This window comes from Beta vulgaris, chromosome 3 (assembly GCF_026745355.1).
Source record: "Beta vulgaris subsp. vulgaris cultivar EL10 chromosome 3, EL10.2, whole genome shotgun sequence".
Classification (NCBI taxonomy): Eukaryota; Viridiplantae; Streptophyta; class Magnoliopsida; order Caryophyllales; family Amaranthaceae; genus Beta; species Beta vulgaris.
Genome location: NC_079204.1, coordinates 29276070 through 29295412, shown reverse-complemented (window position 1 = coordinate 29295412; position 19343 = coordinate 29276070). Strand labels below are relative to the sequence as shown.

At 36.6% G+C, this 19343-nt stretch overlaps 1 protein-coding gene across 2 annotated transcripts; it reads left to right on the top strand.

The window, feature by feature from the left end:
• The first annotated feature begins 659 nt into the window (after positions 1-659).
• On the top strand, positions 660-7951 carry LOC104883422 (hypothetical protein). Of its 2 annotated transcripts, none has more exons than XM_010667947.4 (9): positions 660-844; positions 2274-2659; positions 4089-4148; positions 4532-4626; positions 4709-4881; positions 6741-6853; positions 7257-7302; positions 7471-7511; positions 7606-7951. In XM_010667947.4, the coding sequence occupies exons 2-9, from the start codon at positions 2342-2344 to the stop codon at positions 7759-7761; spliced, it is 1002 nt and encodes a 333-aa protein (XP_010666249.2). In that variant the 5' UTR covers positions 660-844; positions 2274-2341; the 3' UTR covers positions 7762-7951. The 2 variants fall into 2 exon arrangements, with proteins under 2 accessions (XP_010666249.2, XP_010666248.2); XM_010667946.4 differs by having other exon boundaries at positions 2142-2659.
• Positions 7952-19343: the final 11392 nt, after the last annotated feature.

Genomic DNA, 19343 nt, shown 5'->3' with positions numbered 1-19343 from the left:
AATGAAAAGCTACAACCATTTGTAACTTTTATAGATCCCACATGTTATTTACTTATGAAAATTAGATAGTGAGATGGGAAGGTATAAGTAGGGCCCACAAAAAATTAAACAAAGCTACTTGCTTCGTGGAGCTACTTGGTTTTGCCAAGCTATAACCTCTTTTTTACTCCAATAACAAAGCAAGTAGCTCTAACTTTTAACAAATTGCAAGCAAGGACCTAAAGTCACCCATTGGAGTTTGCTTGAGGAGAGAGAAAGAAGGAATTTCTAAAGAAGTTAAGGCCTTGTTTGGTTAACAAAATAAATCATGGGAAGTGCAAATTCATAGGAAGTAGAAATATATGAAGTTGTTTGGTTGGCAAAACCATGGGAATTTGCACTTCCTAGGAAGTTCTATTTCCTCCAAAATGGAGGAAGTTACTTACCTAGGTCCGCCTAGGTAAGTAGAGCTTCCCATAGGAAGTTCTACTTTCCATTATCAACCAAACACAATTTTACACTTCATAGGAATTTCAAATACATGGGAAAAATAACTTTCTAGGAAGTATGACTTCCTATATACAACCAAACAATGCCTAAGTTTCTTAATATGTGAAATGACTTATTTGCCCTGATATGGACAACCGCTGTCCCATATCAGATATGGGAATATCAGCGCTCGGATGAAACTCCCCGGCCCGCTTACCACTCCCCCAGTCCTCATATTTCTGCACTCCAGTTGAATTTCCTATTCTTCAACGTCCAGGCGTCCACATAAATGCAAAGGGATTTTGCACTAAAAAAAAATTGCAGACGGATTTACCAATTCTGGCAAATTTTTCATGCTATAGAATTTTCTTATCAGGTATGAGGTATATCTGTGCCTTATTTTTTCCACTAATTATTATTCATGTCAAATTTGATAATCACAGACCATACTTTCTCATTAATATGAGTTCAAATTGAACAAAAGTATGTGTTAGCAGGTTATAAACATAAAGAACGAAAGAAAATAATTTGTTTTTGATGGTATACCAAATTGTTCGTGACCCAGTTCATTTTCTTACTATATTTTGATTTGGTTTATTGCCCATCTTCATTGCTGTAATTCTACTTCATATATTGGTTAAATCTCTCTCTTCTTCTTCTTCTTTTTTTTTTTTTTTTAAATATTTTGGGTAATGTTTGATGTTTGCTTTAAGTAGAGCATTATAGCTGTGCCATGTGATGGTCAGCCTATCGTTCACTGAAATTCATGTTGAATCGGATGATTAATGCTATGTAGTAATTAGAAATTGTATTGTGGGAGCTATGTGTATCTTTGTTTAACTTAATGTATTGAATGAATTTTGATTATTTTTAATTACTGGAAATAATATTATGATACAAGGTTGTGCTTAAATAATGCTTTATTCTGATGCTGAAGTAATATGGGTTCCAAGCTGATATGTATTTTAGAGAAACCTTGAGTCTTGATAGGAAGTCTTAATCTGGAAAGAGAAGGAGCTAGAGAACAAAACATCGTTATGCTGGAATGTGCGAGGATGGTCAGTCAAAGAGCATATATATTTTGTATGTTACGGTGAGAATTTATAGATTTGTAGCACGCCCGAAGCTCCAACCTACTCTGGCTGAAATTTAGTTGTCTGTATGACAGTTAAAATAGCGGTAGATGTTAATCTGTTATGCATGTCATCTCAAAGTAAGTTCGTGTTGGCAAAAGTGGAGGAGAGGCTTCTCTAAGAAGAGTGGCATGGGAAAATCTTTAAGTACATCTTTTTTGTTATTTTTTTTTGAGAAAAGTGATGAAAAAGTTCTTTTTTGGTTTGGGTCTTAGAATGAGTGATATCTACATTGTTATAGAGGGAGTGACTTTTATTGTCATTCTTCTTGAAGGACTGAATGCAGGCTTATATCTGAATGGTTTTGACAATCGGTGTATCTGGTGTTTGAATTGGAAATGAGGAGTAGAGCTTCTATATTGACTGCTCTTTTTTTTTCCACATCCATTTAATCTTTTTGACCTTTAAACTAATATTTGTTTTTTTCTAATTGCACTTCAATAATCATGTTAACTTCTCTTTCTGTACCTGTGTAATTACTATAATTTTACATGTAAGAAAGATGCATGGGAATTTAATGACAAATCTGACTGGGTTCAGGTATACTTTTGGATGAGATAATATCTGAGTCAGTGATCAGACATCAGTAGACTAAATGTTTATTTGAGTAGCCGTGCACTCGATATTGAAGTGGCATTTTTATTGGCTGAAGAAGCATATTCTTAATTTCAGATATAGAAGTAGAGGCAAGGTTGTTCTCAAGGTGAACAAATCTATTCTTTGAACTATAACTGCAAAGAATGTCAACGAGCACATTGACAAATCCAGGAACCGCTGGTCTATATGGGTCAAGTCTTCTGTTAAGAAAGACAGTGGGAAGATTCCAGTTACTTAAAGGGGCTGAAAGACATCACCTGTGGAATTATGGTGTACAGAATATATTTCTCAGAGGACAACCCTATGACCGAGAAAAAAAAGGCACGAGGATTGAAGCAGGATGGCTTTTCAAAGGTGGTGGGGGTGATAAACGCTTGGATGCAAGCACTGAGCATAGTGAAAGTGCCAATGAGGATATATTGATTTTCTTTTTTCAGCTGGACTTGACAACTCGGGTTCAGGTTTGTCTTCATTTGCTTGTGATTACTTCTGTGCAAAAAAATTTTGGGCCTCTTTGACTACACTGAATTTAAGGATAGTGGGTGCATATGAAATTGTGTTCTACATATGATTTCATTTTGTCTTGATATCTTTGTCCTGCAAATAATTGTTCTTCTTAAGTGTGATGCTTAATATCTGGGCTTTTCAATTAGATATCCTTTTGGCAATGAATATCTCCTTAAATAATTTAGATCCATAATTTCCTGCATATCTTATGCACTATAGTCAAATTTATTTATTGCATGAAGTTCTTTTAGGGAGCACCTCGATTAGATGCCTGTCTTAATAGTTTGACTTGGTATGCCAGAAAAAACGGGATAAAAGCTTGAAGTGCTTCTTAAGAGAGATGGATTGGTGCTCTGTTCGTTTTAAAGATTTTCATGCTGTGTCCACCATACCTTTTCTATCCTCAAGCTGCCAGCCAGTACAATAAAGCTGAATTTTATCCCCCAAAAGAATAAAAAAATAGGAACTAATAGGAGCAATGTATTGTAGTTCCAGCTTATCAGTGCCTTTTCTTTTTGGAGAATGCTTGTTACCTTATCTTCAAGGACACACATGATCTTTCTATTGCTCATTTTGTTTAACGTCGGAAAATGAGAATGATTCGTATCCTGTGTGGGTAATCTCATAAAGGGTTTGTTACTGTTGTGATGAGTAGTTATACCTGAGAATCAAGCCCAATGGGGTTCCATCTTAAAACCATATGGTGATAGGTGTAGTAACCCATTAACTTATTTACTAGTCATATACTTTCAATTCTTCCAATGTGGGACACATGTGGATTACACTCTCAACACTCCCCCTCACATGTGTGCCACCTTTAAACTTGCAATTGGATAGGTCACAACTTGGGACACAATTCTGTTGGGCGGCGTGCTCCAAACATATCTTCAAACACCTTCCATCTTGCAACTAATGGGCCACCAACAATGGGCCACAAATCTTGGTGGGCTCAGCACAAGCCCACACAAGAGAAGAGTATGACCACACACAAGTCCAATGGGGTTCCATCCTAAAACCATATGCCGATAGGTGGAGTAACCCATTAGCTTATATACTAGTCATATACTTTCAATTCTTCCAATGTGGGACACATGTGGATTACACTCTCAACATTGTTCAATCAGTCTTTTTTCCTTTTTGTGAATTGATATATGGGGTATCTTCAATGCATATAGAGTCAGGCAGTCAGCTAATCCATCCACATGGAAAATCCAATGTCAATAAGAAACAGATGCAAAAGTACCTAGTTTAGATTCCAATATAGGATGCATCTGGATGGCTGAATTGTGGAAGGTCAAGATTAGTCTCGTTGTTGGAGATCTGCATTGTAGATTTTTGTAGAATGCTCTAATTTTAACTTTCTTATTTTGAATTTTCTTTCAGTATGCTTTGAACTTGGAGCAGTATGATATTGCTCAACAGTTGAGGAACAGACTAACTGAGGTATGACTCATGCTCTGATGCATATAGTATATAGATGCATGGTTCATGTGGCATTGTTGTGCATTTCTTAGCTGTTCTGATCTTTGCCTGAGTAGCTATGTGTGTTAGATTATTGATGCAATTATTTCTTATAATAATTTTATTGTATTCCCTATTAAATGAAAAGAGACAGAACAGGTGAGTAAATGATCAATGTAATTCTTTTTTTAGCATGCTATATCCAGCATAGTGGCCTTAAAAGAGCAAGTCTTGAATTACAGTTTTGAACTTATGCAAACACCAATTTCTAACCCTGGGTCTTGGTTCTCTTTTCTGGATAGATCTATTTTTGAAATTTTTCCATGGCAGTGAATCTAGATATGTCGTACCTCATTTGATGGTAGGTTGAAGAAGAAGTCATCAGGCAGCAGAATGCAAAAAAGGGATCGACCTCAAAAGTTGATGCTCAGGATCAAGGCATCCGTTTGCTGAGATTGCGGTTAGTCCTTTTTTTTTATTATTTACTACTTGTTGCTCAACTACCTTTGCTTATCCTTCATGGCTTCACCCTCCTCCTGCAGTGCGGATATACAAAAGGCAATTGACACTGAGAATTATGCCGTGGCTGCTGAATTACGTGATGAAATTTCCAAATTAGAAGCAGAGTCTTTGGCTGCATCAGCAAAAGCTTTGATATATGAGAATGTTCAATATGCATTCCGTTTGGGCCAGAAAGTGAGACATAAGCTATATGGTATGGGAAATGAACTCATATTAGACATTTAGCCTTGTTTCTTCTTTTCAGCTGGCATGTGTTTCTGCCTCATCTGTGATCTTATACGTTTTAGATTCAAACTGCCAACTTTGTTATTGTGCAGTAGCTATAGTATTCATTCTCGTCTTTAAGCTCTCTTGTTCCAGGTTCTGAACAAATTTTAATGCACAATCCTTCACATGAGGTCTCTCTATATTTTGGCAATTAAAATAATGGGGGCATATTGGGAACCTCAAAGATATTTTTCCTTGGGAGCTGCGAGCTTATGGGTAGCAGTAAGCTATAGGGTTTTACTTGGCTGGAGGCTACTGTGAGCTGTAGACATTAGACTCTATTCTAGGCAGACATAGGAGCCAAAATACCTGAACTAAATGATTTGATAAAGGGAGTTTGTTGACCCTTGGGAGCTCTTAAATGTACGACCTATAGGCTTTAGAGGCTCATGACATAGGGATGAAGTGAGGTATATGTTTTGTCCCAAGCAGCTATGAGTTGTATGACTTGCACATCCGCAGTAACTTTGAACTGAATCCTTTTGGTCGCTCTGCCTCATGAAGTGAAGATCTATGGGCTTTGAAGGTGTCCACGAGATCTGGTTGAGATTAGTGAAATATAGATTTTGATCTACACAGTTCAGCTGGAAGTCTCTAGCTCTAGAGGTAGCATGTGTACGTAGGGGATGTCCCGATTCCCCAATCATCCTTGAAGACTTTAGGGTTTAGGCTTGGCATCCATGTAATTGGCCAAGTTTTAAGCTTGGTTGAAGGATCCTTGTGACTTCCTTGTTTGGTTGGATGTAAGCAAGTTTCAAACAAGTCCGAGTCCATTGTTACATGGAACGCATAATGTTCTGGAACGTGGTACGGAAACGGGAATGCGGAACGCAACCTCTAGAGTAAACCAGATGGAATCCTAGACCATGTACCATGTTCCGGGTCACATCCCCTGGAACGTGGCATGTGGCCTCGTATCATGCTCGGTATCAATGTATCATGCTCGGTATCAATGTTCCAGTGAAACTGATCATGTTTTGTTTGATTGATCTCATTTCATGGATCTTTATTGGATTAGGTTAGTAGGGGGGGGGGATACTGGGGTAGGTAGGTGGGACATATCATGATTAGTTTTGTTTAGTTGATCACCTTTCATGGCTCTTTCTTGGATTAGGAAGGGGAGGGAGTAGTAGGTATGTGGGACCGTGGGACATCTCATGATTTTTTAAACCTAAAGTACATAGAAGGGTCTTTTTGCTATTAGTTCCAAGGAATGATACAAAATATTTTTCTTATGTTTCTTTAATTTTCATAGCTTTGCCACTTCAGTTGGAACTTGGAAGTTGCCTTTTACAAAACCAAACGAGGAGCAGTGACCTATTGCCTTTTGCTTTTGCTGCCATAGTTTATACTTTCTATTTAAGGTAAGACAATGGCTATGTACAATGCTGTTAGTGAGATACTCAAGTCCTAGAATTTCAGGAGGTTAAGCTATGTGATTCAGATCCTTTACTCCTTAGCAAAGAGGACCATGAGGTAGTCCGCAGTGTAGGCATGTATCATGCTAGTTGCATGACTGATGTTTCTGGTTTCAATGCCATTTGCTCAGCCAGCCTACTTTTCTTCCTTTATTTTTGTAATAGGATAGTGAGATTTCCTTGTGAAATATTTCTCACCTATGACAGCGTATCTTTATTTTAAATGCCTTCTTCCGTTGCAGTGTCTTTCAGCTCTAAGAAAAGTAGCTTATCCTCATCTTGCAGCTATAATGCTTTCTCAGCAGCAGGAAATCTGATTTTATACTTCTAACTTCTCCAGTTACTGAAAAATTTAGGAATTATGCAGGGTACTGTGGTGTAATTTGTGGCATGGATCCTGTTTGCTGTGAAACAAGTGCGTGGATGGAAACTGCAAATGTTGCAAGTTTGTCCAGTGGTCCTAATCAGCCTTTCTACCAGGTGAAGAGATGTCCTTGATCTGTTTGTTCTGCCTTCCTTTCTTTTCCCTTGAAATTTAAAAGGACCTTCCTGTTGCTGACATACATCGTCTTGTTTATACCAGGAAACTACTGTCCTAACTGTTCCTTTGACAACAGTTTTGTACTTATCGATTGGGGTGTCATAGATAATTGTCAAATTTCTGAATTCTGAGCCCTTCCCTCTCCATGTTGTAGAATCATTTTATCATTTGCTTCTCACGATCTGAGCTATTATTTTATCATTTGCTTCTCACGCTCTAAGCTGTTACAAATTTGCCTGTAAAATCTTGTCCCCCTGAAAAACTGTTCTTTCAGAATGGAGCAACTTTTGGCGGTGGACTGGCTCCATTTATGTATCTCTGACTCACTCCAGTGCATTTCAGGTCTTGGTAGATGTTCATGAAGATCCTGAACTTCTTGTGGCATATGGTACTATATCTTGGTTTACTGTGTTCAGTTTTTCGTTCCTTCTCTATTTTTTTTAAAGTCTTTGTTGGCTTAGCATTCTTGTCTCTCTCTTGTATGATATAAAAGCATAATGAGTTGTTTTCGTTAACTGTCGGCTTCATGCGATGCATGTTAATTTTATTATTTCAGTTCCTGAGGAGAAACTGCTAGCACCAGAAAAACCAGACTTGGTCAGTAATAATTTAGCACAGAAATGGAAAATATACTTAAGAATTGTATGTATTCATTGAAAATATAATAGAACCTCCATTTTCATTTGTGCAGAGAAGGTTCGATCACCCTTATGTTTCATTTCTATTTTATGGAACTGATACAGAAGGAAATTTCATCCCGATCAAACAGCTTCGTGAGAAGTATAATCAGCCTAGGTATGAAGTGCCTTCTAATCCTGATGATGAAGAGGGCGGAGAAGATGGTTGATGAAAACTACATCAGAATGAGAGATTCCTTAGTAAATGTAATTGTTATAGTTCACCGTGAAACATGATCTTGAAAGTTCTGAATCGAAGTTCGATCTTGATTCAGTAGCTGATTTTTCATTATGTTTGACTGTCCACTGCAATTTACTGCTAAAAGTTGGTGCATATATCATGTCTGGCTTATGTATCTAGATGATGTATCATGCTCCCTTTAAATCTTAGTAGTGCGCATTTTTTTTTTTTTTTTTGCGAGGGAACTAATTTATATTATCAGAAAGAGCTAAAGCAACAATACAATCCGACACATCATCCACCCACACGCACGTTTACCAACTTCCATAGGTTGAAAGTGAGCTAAACTGTCAGCAAATTTGTTACCCAAATAACATGAATAAAACTAGAAGCAAGAGTTAAAATGTCTTCTAGAATAAGGAAAAATTCACTACCATCCTTAACCTGCCTTCGAAGAGCTTGCACTACCACCAAACAATCTCTTCATCAAGACATGGGTATAATCCATATCCTTTGCTAATTGCATCCCAAGAAATATGACCTTCACTTCCGCCACACTCCCCTCCAAACTCATCATTTGCTGCTCCACCTACTTTCATCTCGGCAAACAGCACCAAGACCCACCGCAACAACCCCCATCAAAACCGCATCCGAGTTTACCTTCACATAACCCTCCTTCGAAGGCTTCTACTCAGTCAAGTGTGTCGCAACAATGGCACCCTCCCCCTTTCCACTTGCACAGCTCACTTCGGCTAGATCCATATGAATCTTACACGCAGAGGCAATTGTTTCATCTGGGCTCGTAAGTTCACGTTCTAAAACACCCCTACACCAAGCTCCCCACACCGTCCAACACACGCTTAGGAATAGAGCAAACTCATCCTTATCCAGCCGACCATAACACCACTCCCACCAATCAGCCACCTTGCAAACTCCTCTTGGTACCTCACAATCCAAACCACTTAACTCCACATGCCTCTCGCTAAACCACACCAAAACAAAGCATGCAACCCGTCCTCTTCAACAACACCGCACACCTTACACGAAGCTTCCATGGAAGCAATGCGACGGCTAAGACCCTTGCTAGTCGGCAAGGCTTCGAAACAAGCACACCAAGCAAAACTATTCACTCTTGGGAGGACTTTAGCTCCCCAAATTCTCTTCCAAATTGCTTTAGCATTTGATGGGGCCCCTTCACTAGCGATCCAATTATCATTAATCATGGCTTTGTAGGCCAATCACACCGAAAACACACCATCTTTCCAAGTGATAACACATCACATCATTAGGAAGTCTATGACTAAGTGGTATACTCAAAATACGATCCACCTCAAAAGGTAAAAAAAAGTTGAGAAATAAGATTTACATCCCAACTTCTCGTAATTTGATGAATCAAAGCATTAACCTCAAGGGTAGGATTGGCCTCGCCAATAGGAGAGATAATTCGATGAGAGCCCGGAACCCATGAGAGCTCGGAACCCAAGCATCGTCCCAAACTCGAATACTCTCTCCATTCCCCACACGCCATCGAAGCCCCCTTTTAAGAACCCACCTAGCCTCCCAAATCTCTCTCCAAGAATAGCCAGGACAAGAACCCAATTCCGCTTCCAAGAAAGAAGAATTTGGATAATATATAGATTTCAACACCTTCTCAACTAAATTCCCTTGATTCATAGTAAGTCTCCAAGATTGCTTTCCATGTGAAGCCCAATTGAAGATCTTCATGTCCTTGAAACCTATCCCCTCTCCTCCTTCGGCCTAGACAAGTTCTTCCAAGTCACCCAATGAATCTTGCGTTCACCACTCTTTTGACCCCAGCAAAACTGAGCAATATGGGATCTCATCTCATCACAAAATAAAGATAGAAATTTAAAAATAGATAGGAAGAGATTGGGCCACTGCCTTTATCATGACCTCCCTAACAGCTTTAGAAAGAACCATCCCCGTCCATCCCTGCAGCTTCTTCCAAAACTTCTGATTCACCCCCTAGTATTCACCTTCTTAGATCGACCAACCACAGTTGGAAGCCCAATATATCTATCATGAACAACCACCTCTTTAACCCCAAAAAATTGAGAGATCGACTCCCTTATGGACCCTGACACTCCACGACTGAAAGAGATCATTGTCTTGTCAAAATTAACTTTTTGTCCCAAAGATAGTTCATAGAGATTCTCAACGCCTGTTGGATAGCAACCGAATCATGCATTGAAGCCTTAGCAAAAATAATACAATCGTCAGCAAACAAAAAAATGATTGATAGACGGGGCCATAGGTGCCAACTTAACTCCTCTCAAAGAGCCCACTTCCTCCGATTGCCTAAGTAAATGAGGGAACACTACCTCCGCACATAAGATAAACAAATATGGAGATAAGGGGTCACCCTGCCTCAACCCTCTCTTTGGAGTAAAAGCATTTGAAGGTTTGCCATTGATAAGCACCGAAAAAGTAAATGACCGCACACAATTCATCACTCATTCTCTCCAACCTGTATCAAAACCAAATCGCATCAAACAAGCATTTAAAAAATCCCATTCAATTCTATCATAAGCCTTTGACATATCCAACTTTATCGCAATACTTTTCAATTGCTTCATATAATTAAACAACACAAAATCCACCAAATTGTTGTCTGTAATCAAACGACTAGGAGTGAAAGCACTTTAATTGACAACAACAATTTTATCAAGAAAAGATTTAAGGCGATTAGCAAGCAGTTTAGACACCAGCTTATAAATCACATTACACAATGAGATAGGACGAAAATCAGGCATATAATTCGCATTACTCTTCTTAGGAATAAGAGTAATAAAGGTATGGCTTAATGATAGGCTAAAGTCGTATCGCCTAATCAAAAATAACCAAAGGTCCACTAACTAATAGTCAGGGAAGTCAGGATCGAATCCACAAGGAGAAAGTTATATTATTATATCTGAACTCTAATATTATACTAACAAATCAGATTGAGTTACTAAACTAAGCAAATAATAGTATTAAACATGAAGGTGTAAATCAATTAATAAAGTACTAGGATTATGGATCACTATGCATACAATCCGGAAAATCGGGGACGAATAACAACCACCTAATAAATCAAATTATCTAGGGCTTGGCGGGTCTGCTCATCATCAGACTTCGCCTCATGCCATCCAAAAACATCGAAACTCGAGCACATAACTTCTTTTTAGCACCTTCAGCCTCCTCCTTTCCTACCATATCCTCCCTAATTCGCTTCCCATACTCAACTCCACTACCCCCATCCACCTCGATACTCTTCATACTACCGCCTTTCTCCCGAGCCAATTTCCTCCACTTTTTCGAACCTCCCTTGTTACCCGAAGCCCCAACATCAACAATACCTCTACTCCCTTTCGTTGAGCAGCAAATGTAAACAACTCCCCCTCAATTTTCTCCCCACCCCTACCATCTTTATTCACCTTTCCGACCCTTGAACCCCAAACCTTTATTGACTACCTCCTCCTATACTTAGCTTCACTACACATATCCTTCTGCCCCCTTTTCCCCTACAACTACTAACATCGACTCCCTCGACTCACCCTCAAAGGCCAACCAACCCTTCCGAACCATCTGTTGAGAGGCCTTATTTAGACCTCCCCCCTCTCCACTTCGAACCCGGACATTCAGACTCCCCACAACAACATCGAGAGTAGATGGCATCTTCTGCCCAACAATGCTCTCCACAACCACACCATCATTCACCTCCACCTCAATCGCACTAACATCTCGTTGCACCTCAAAATATAAAGCCCTCACACCCCTCAAGACAACATTCGCTTCCTCTTGGAGCTTCAGTTTACCCTTTCTTGGTGAAGCGCGCAACCATGACCCCCATTGTTTGTCCTCCCCTCGACCCGCTTTCGCCACATTGCAACAGTCACGTTCGATATGCCCCAATATACCAGAGGCATAGCAAAAATTCGGAAGCCGCTCATATTTTATTTCAATTACCACCACTTCTCCCTTCGAATTACGAATGTGTTGGACTCGTCTCAAAGGTTTCAAAGTATTAAGCATTACTTTCATTCAAACCGAGGCATCCCACCTAACACCATCAGAATCAATCTCTAAGACTTCTCCAAAACTATTCCCTATCGAACGAACAAATTTCTCCGCTCTACCGTCCATTAGCAAATTATATAGTCTCACCCAGAACAGTCAGGTAGTGATCGAAATAGCAAAAGGTTAAATACTCCTATCTATGTTCGTCAAGAGTACTAGGTTCTGATCAAAAGTCCATGGACGCCCCTCCATCACTTTTGTTCTATCCAGCAAGTTGCAAATTGAATAACAAACAAATAATTTTCTTTTGATCTGAATATGGCATATTTAGATGTGGACCAGATTTGATTTATCATTTTCTTAAAGACTTCAAAGCTATAAGGGCATTCAAATAATACCTTACCAACAATGGCCACTTTGAGTCCAGTATTCATGTCTTCTCTAGTCGTTTCATCATCAAGGGGGATAATATCCTCCTCTTCTTCAATAATCGGTAACTTTAAGCATTTATTTATGATTTCATCAGCCATTAGACTGACAATTAACCACCAACGAGGTTAAAGTCTCAAAATTGAGACTATCGCTCGACTTCCAAGATTGTAACTCGAACCCTAGAGCAAGGAACTCTAGAGAGAGACGTGTTTCTGTTGGTAGTGTGCATTTAGTATGCAACTGAAAGCTTCTTGTCGATCATCAATTTAATTTGTCAAGTATAATAAAAAGTATCAAAGGAATGTATCCCACAACCTTGATATTGTGGGATCAAACCTCATCATACTTTAAGGTTTTACATTTCCCTTACCTTTCTGTCCCTATTCCCAAGAGTTGTTATGTAGCTATGTCGGGTTAACTTGTGCATGATCTTAATTAGTTTGACATTTCTTCTTCCCAACCTAAAAAGGAACCACAAAAAGAAAGAAAAAAAATCTATGTACCCAATAACTTTATACATGCTTAGATTATTCATTGAGTAGGGTTGATATATTGCTCCTTTGCCAATATGCCTCAAAAAAGAATGCATATATATAAAATCTATTTTTATTTGATGGTGTTATAAAGACCAATTATCTAGAAGCAAATTATGAAATGAGAAGATTTCACTCTTTATTGTAATGGGTCATTTGTTGTTCACGCTACTTTTCAAGTGGTCTTTTAGCACAAATAGTAAGGTAACACCGTCTTTTTATAAACTAACTAATTAGTAGGGTGGTACAAATATATTACAGCTTATTCTAGGATAGTACATGTAAATTGGAACTACTAGAAATCTTACTAGCTAATTTTACCTTGATAATGTTTAGATTCACAAATGTCTTCATATAGAGTACTAAGATCAACATCTTTTGGATAGTGCTACACTGCTACCATAATATTTTAAAGTGCTGCCTAAAGTTTCATACTATTAGCAAAACTACTACCAACAATTTTCATGACACCACCAACGAGCATGTAAAGCCACAGTTCAGAAACTTTATTTTTCCAATTTAATTTTTGTTTGAAAAATTATTATTATTTATTTCTTCAATTATTATGATTTTATCATATAAATATTATAATAGGTGTTGTTAGAGCTATCAATTTGGTTGATGAATTGTTGGTTGAACTGAAATTGATTGAAAATCGAATCGAATTAAACTGAATTGGAGTGACACATAACTGATATCAACTGAAAAAATTGAACTACAACTGAATTCAACTGAAAAAGAAAAACCAAAATCGAATTGCAACTGAACCGAAAGCGAGATGAAACTGAAAATAAATGTAAAAAAATGAAAAGTTGATCAAAAAACTGAACTTAATTGAATCGTCGTCAAATTGCTTTAAACTCAACGATTTGAAATTAAATCGAAATTGAACTATACAGAAATTTTTCAAAGTGAAATTGATATGAATTGAAACTTATTTAAGTTCAAACTGAACTAATATTCGCTGAAATTGACTTCAACTTAAACTTAACCAAACTGAACAAATTATTATTACTATTTAATTCATCAATTACTATGTATTTATAATATAAATATTGTAATGGGTGTTATTAGAGTTGTCAGTTTGGTTGATGAATTGTCGGTTGAACTGGAATCGACCGAAAATCGAACTGAATTAAACTGAACTGAATTGACACTCAACTGATATCAACTGAAAAAATTGAACTACAATTGAACTCAACTGAAAAAGGAAAACAAAAACTAAATTGCAACTGAACCCAAAGCGAGATAAAACAGAAGATAAATGCAGGAAACTAAGAAGTTGATCGAAAAATTCAACTTAATTGAATCGTCATCAAATTGATTAAAATTGAAACGATTGAAGTAAAACCGAAATTGAATTGTACTAAAATTGTTCGAAGTGAAATTGATATGAATTGAAACTTATTTAAGTTGAACTGAACTAATATTCGCTGAAACTGACTTCAATTGAAACTTAATCAAACTGAACCAAATTGATTTGAACTAAAACTGATATCGAGTGGAATTGAACCAAAACTAAAATTGAATTGCGCTGAACTAATTTCAACTGAAACTGAAAAAACTGATTTGAATTAAACCTAAATTGTAACCAATCAATTTGATATTATCTAGATAAAATGGTATTTACCCTACCTTTTTCACCCTAGGTAGATGCATTCACAATTTTGTAGGGAAAATTCTCTCCTAAATTTTCATCCTAAACGGCTAAACCCCGTGCTCCCAACCCGAAACCTCATATCATATAACCCCATTTCCAATTATCGTACTTCCTCCGTTTTCTTTTAGATGTTACACTTTTCAAATTACGGACTCCTAGGTAATTTTTGGAGAGGATAGAGATAGAGAGAATGAAAAACAAAAGGGTCCCATGTGAACATGTGATAGGATAGAGATAGAGAGAAGTTATTACCCAAAATAAAAGTGTAACATCTAATTTAAAACTTCCTAAAATATAAAGTGTAACATCTAAAAAAAACGGAGGAGGTAACTATTTATATTTGTAATTGGGATTTTCATAATTTATACTTTCTTCACTCTTATTTAATTGCAACATTTTCCTTAGTTGAAAGTTTCATATTTGTTGCAACGTTTTCGTATTTTGTAAATTCTTCTCTCTTTCTCTCTTCTGTCATATGGGTCCCAACTTTTATCTATGTCTATCTACATCATCTTCACATGACTTTCTTAAAAATGTGTCAATGCGGTATGTTGCAATAATAATAGAACGAGCGGAAGTATATATCATTTATTTAAACGATAATTGTTCGTCTCTATTATCTCATTACCTCATTTGTTGGTAAATTAATTGGGGAACAACAAATATTTATATCGTAAAATAGATAAACCAATCAAATAAATATATAACTTAAAATATATCTTGAATCTTTATGACTTAACCCGCGAAAATGCTAGTGAGTAAATAGTTATGCTAGCAATATTGATATAAGGTTATTACTCAATTTTTATTTTTGATAAGAGAACAAAGTTAGACTAACACCCTAATATGGGGGCAAGCTTAAAACATCCTTGCGGATGATAAGTGAGAAATTCATACAATAAGGAAGGAACCAATATAATAGGGAACAATGGTCATGCGCCTTCTTAGCAATAAAATCAACAACCTTGTTAGCTTCCGAAAGCAATGACGAAATTGATACAACTAGAACTGGAGAGCATCCACACTTGCATCTTTAACAATGTTAGAAATCTCCTAAGGAATACGCCAAGAATTCTTCATATAATTTATGAACCCTAAATTATCACCTTATATAATAATATGAGTGATATTAAGAAAAGAGGCTGTCTTAATGCCTTCAATAAGAGCCCAAGCATCAATTTGAATGATAGAGATATGAGAATCCATAGACTTTACACCAACTAACAGACATCACGATTACTATTTCTAATTAGAAAACCTATAGATGGTATTGCCACTACTAAATTTAGAACCGTCAAAATTTAGTTGCAAAAATTGAGAGGTGGGGACCATATGAGGTTAGTACCCGCTCGAAGGATCGTGGGAAAATTGCTCTTAAGAGAAGAAGAGGAGGCAGAGGAGATATCACATACCTCACTGTCCACTTTATACCATTGAGAGAAGAAATTATTAATTTGGAAACTAGGACGACGGGGGGAAATGCCTTATTTATTAAAAATCATTCTATTTCTAAACGACCAAGTAAACCACAACACAAAAGTAAGCTTCTTAACGACTTCCAAAGAAAGCCTAAAATGACAATAATCAATCAAATACCGAAAAGAGAATTGATTAGCAAAGTTGAACTCTTGAGGGAGTTTTGTCAAAGAACCATTTTTATGAAGACAATCAAACACATCTAAAGTAAAGGGACATTCTAATCAAAGGTGAGAAAGATATTTAGGGGTATTACAACATAAAAAGCATTACTTAGGGAAAAAGACTTTACATTTTTAAGTCTATCTTTTGTATGAAAACCCATCATGACAAGCTTTTCACTAAAAAAAAAAATTTTTTGGGAGGGATATGCAGCTTACAAAACCAGGCAAATTCAAACTTTTTAAAGTTCGGGTTTTGAAGACCCTGAGCCAACATCGATCCCGACATGACAGAATACTCCCCATCAGCCGTCAAACCCCACACAAGAGTATAAGGTTGAGGATTAGAAGGAAGAAAAGAATAAAAAATAATCGAAGCTATGTGGGGAGGGATAATAGATGCAATTTCTCCCAATCCCAAAGCCCATGATCATCAATGACATCACTCATTTCGATGTGTTCCGACTCATGAGTAGGAATAATAATTTTTTAAGGGGATATTGGATGATTCAATTATGATCCCAAAATTTAGTTTCTTTGTCATCCCCTACTTTTATCTCAACCCCTACCTAAACAGGGGTTTAAGGGACATAAGTTTTTTCCACTAACAAGAGGCTACTGAATAGACTTTATGAATTAAGATATCCTGATTTTTACTATACTTTTTCTTAATTAAATCTGCCCATAGATTGTCTTCATGTTTAACAAATTTTCCAAAGAAGTTTCATTTGAAGAGCAATGTTATTAATATATGCCTCCCGAATTCATAAACCCCCATACTGCTTTGGTAAACAAATTTTATCCCAACCTATCAGCTTAGTCAAGTGAGCTGGGTTCACAACGTCGTGAGACTAGATTGTCTTTATTCCAAAAGAAATTCATTTAGGTTTTATCTAAATTTTAGAGAATTTATTTAGGAAGATAATTTTTTTTGCATTTGATAGTTGGTTTTGGTAGCCAGATTACCTTGAATTAAAACTGTTCTTCTTGCTTGCGGAAGAAAGTAGGCTTTCCGTTTAGGAAGTTGAGTAATGGCCTTACAATAGACTTTCCCAAACCTTTTTTTTTTTGGTAACCCTCAAATCTATAATAGGACAACCCAAATATTCCCCTAGATTCGACGTTGCACTCATGCCTAAAAGCCTAGAAAAATTAGCTTTAGTAAGATTTGAAACATTATGAGAACATTGGAAAGCAGACTTATGAAAATTGACTAATTGACATGATATTGAATAATACTTATCCAAAATTGCCTAAATAGTGGAGCAACTATGATCAGTTGCCTTGTTAATAATTATTATATCATCTACAAAAGTAAGAGACAAGAATCTCACTCCAAATTTACCAATAAAGGCTCAAATAGGTTTACATTTTGCAAATTTGCAAAAGTTAGTTGTCTAGCAAGCAACTCAGCACAAAGAATCTCGAAGGAAAAAATCTATCCCTTGGGACACCATTAACTAAGATCGAGAAAGACGGGGTAGAAATACAGGTTTTAATCTATTCAATTCGGAAATAAAACCCAACTTTCTAAGAGAGACTAAAATGTAATCTGGTTCGAACCTGTCATATGCTTTTTCCATATCTGAATTGATTGTAATCCAGCCTTCTGCACTTGATTTTTTACTTATCGAATGGAAGACCTTATTCGCTATTAAAATGTTATCCTGAATAAGACGCTCAGGATAAAAGGTACCTTGGAGGAGATGAATAGTCTTCCCCATTACTAAATTAAGACAATTAGTAATAACTTTTGAAATTATGTTATATATTGTAGGCACAAACTAATAGGACGAAAATGATTTGCACTTGGAGGGTTATCAGGGATTAGAGAAAGAAAAGTGTGATTAATCTCTTTCAAAATATTCCCAAAGTGAAAAAGCTTTACCGAATTTCCAATAAGGGTCCAATATTTTTGAAAAAAAACGGAGGAAAACAATCAGGGTTTGGGAATTTGTCAGGAGTAAGATCAAAAGTAGCATATTTGATCTCCTCAATTCACACGATGTTCGTGAGAAATAATTTGTCTTGGAAAGAATTTAGGATAAAGGAGGAAGATGTTCACTTTTTCAATAAAGAAAATAAAAGTAGATTCGAGACAAAATGGTTGTTAAATACCCTTGTGATTTCAATCGATATACTTGTCGGGGAGGAACTGACTTGTTTAGCGTTTGTAGTAAAATTTTTGATTTGGTTTTTACTCTTTTTAATAAAGGCATGAGTATGGTAGTATTTAGTTTTCGCATCATCAGAGTGGAAATAATTAGTTTTACTTTTTTGTTTCCAATACTCATGACTTAAAGTTAGAAGTCTTTCACGTTTTCGAAGAAAAAGTTCTTGTTGCAAATTAAGAGTAGAGCATAAAGGATTAGATATGAGCCTCTCCTGAATGTTTGCCAATTTGATATCTATTAAACATAGTTGCCTAAAAATAAACCAAATTGGGAAAGGTTTCAATTTTTAAAGTTGTCTTTTAGAAGTTTGCATTTTTAACAAGGTTGAACATATGTGAAACATTAAAGTGAGTACACAAAGACTTTTTAACCAACGTATCATAATCCTTACGTTGACACCATATTTTCACAAAATGAAACGGATGGGCTTGCGAAGTTTAAATAATTGATGAATCTAGAGACACATTATCTGAAGAATTAAAGGCGTGATGTTTTAGTTTGGCGTGAGTGAATGTACTAATCCATGAAGTGCTAGCTACACCTTTATCAATACGTTCAAATACATCACTCAGGCCAACTATTTTCTTTTTCCATGTGAATCTAGAGCACATGAAAAGTAATTAGCACAAGAAATTAATTGAAAAGATTATGCATGGTGTGAATTCTAACAGAGTTAAAGATTGCACCCCTAAATTATTTTGTTCACAACTAATTTCGTTAAAGTCACCAAGCGAATAATAAAGGGAAATATTGTTGCGGATATATTGATGTTAGCTAGAAACTGTACTTTTATTTCTTTTATTCATGTTGGAAGAAATGGGAACAAGATAGCTCATAAACATGCCCATTTAAGTCGCAATTTTTTTGAGATGAGAGTGTGGTTAGAGGAAGTGCCTTTCGAGGCTCAAAACCTTGTATTCTCATATTTGATTTCGGATGAATATAGCTAACTTATCCGGTCAAAATAAAAAACAATCTCGTCCCGAAATTCAGGTTTATGTTCATGCTAGCAGGTGCGTAAATAAAAATAGCAACAAAAGAAAGACGATCATTACAATCGTTTCAAAATAGCCATAAACCACATGCTAGTCCTAAAGTGGAAACATAATCAACAT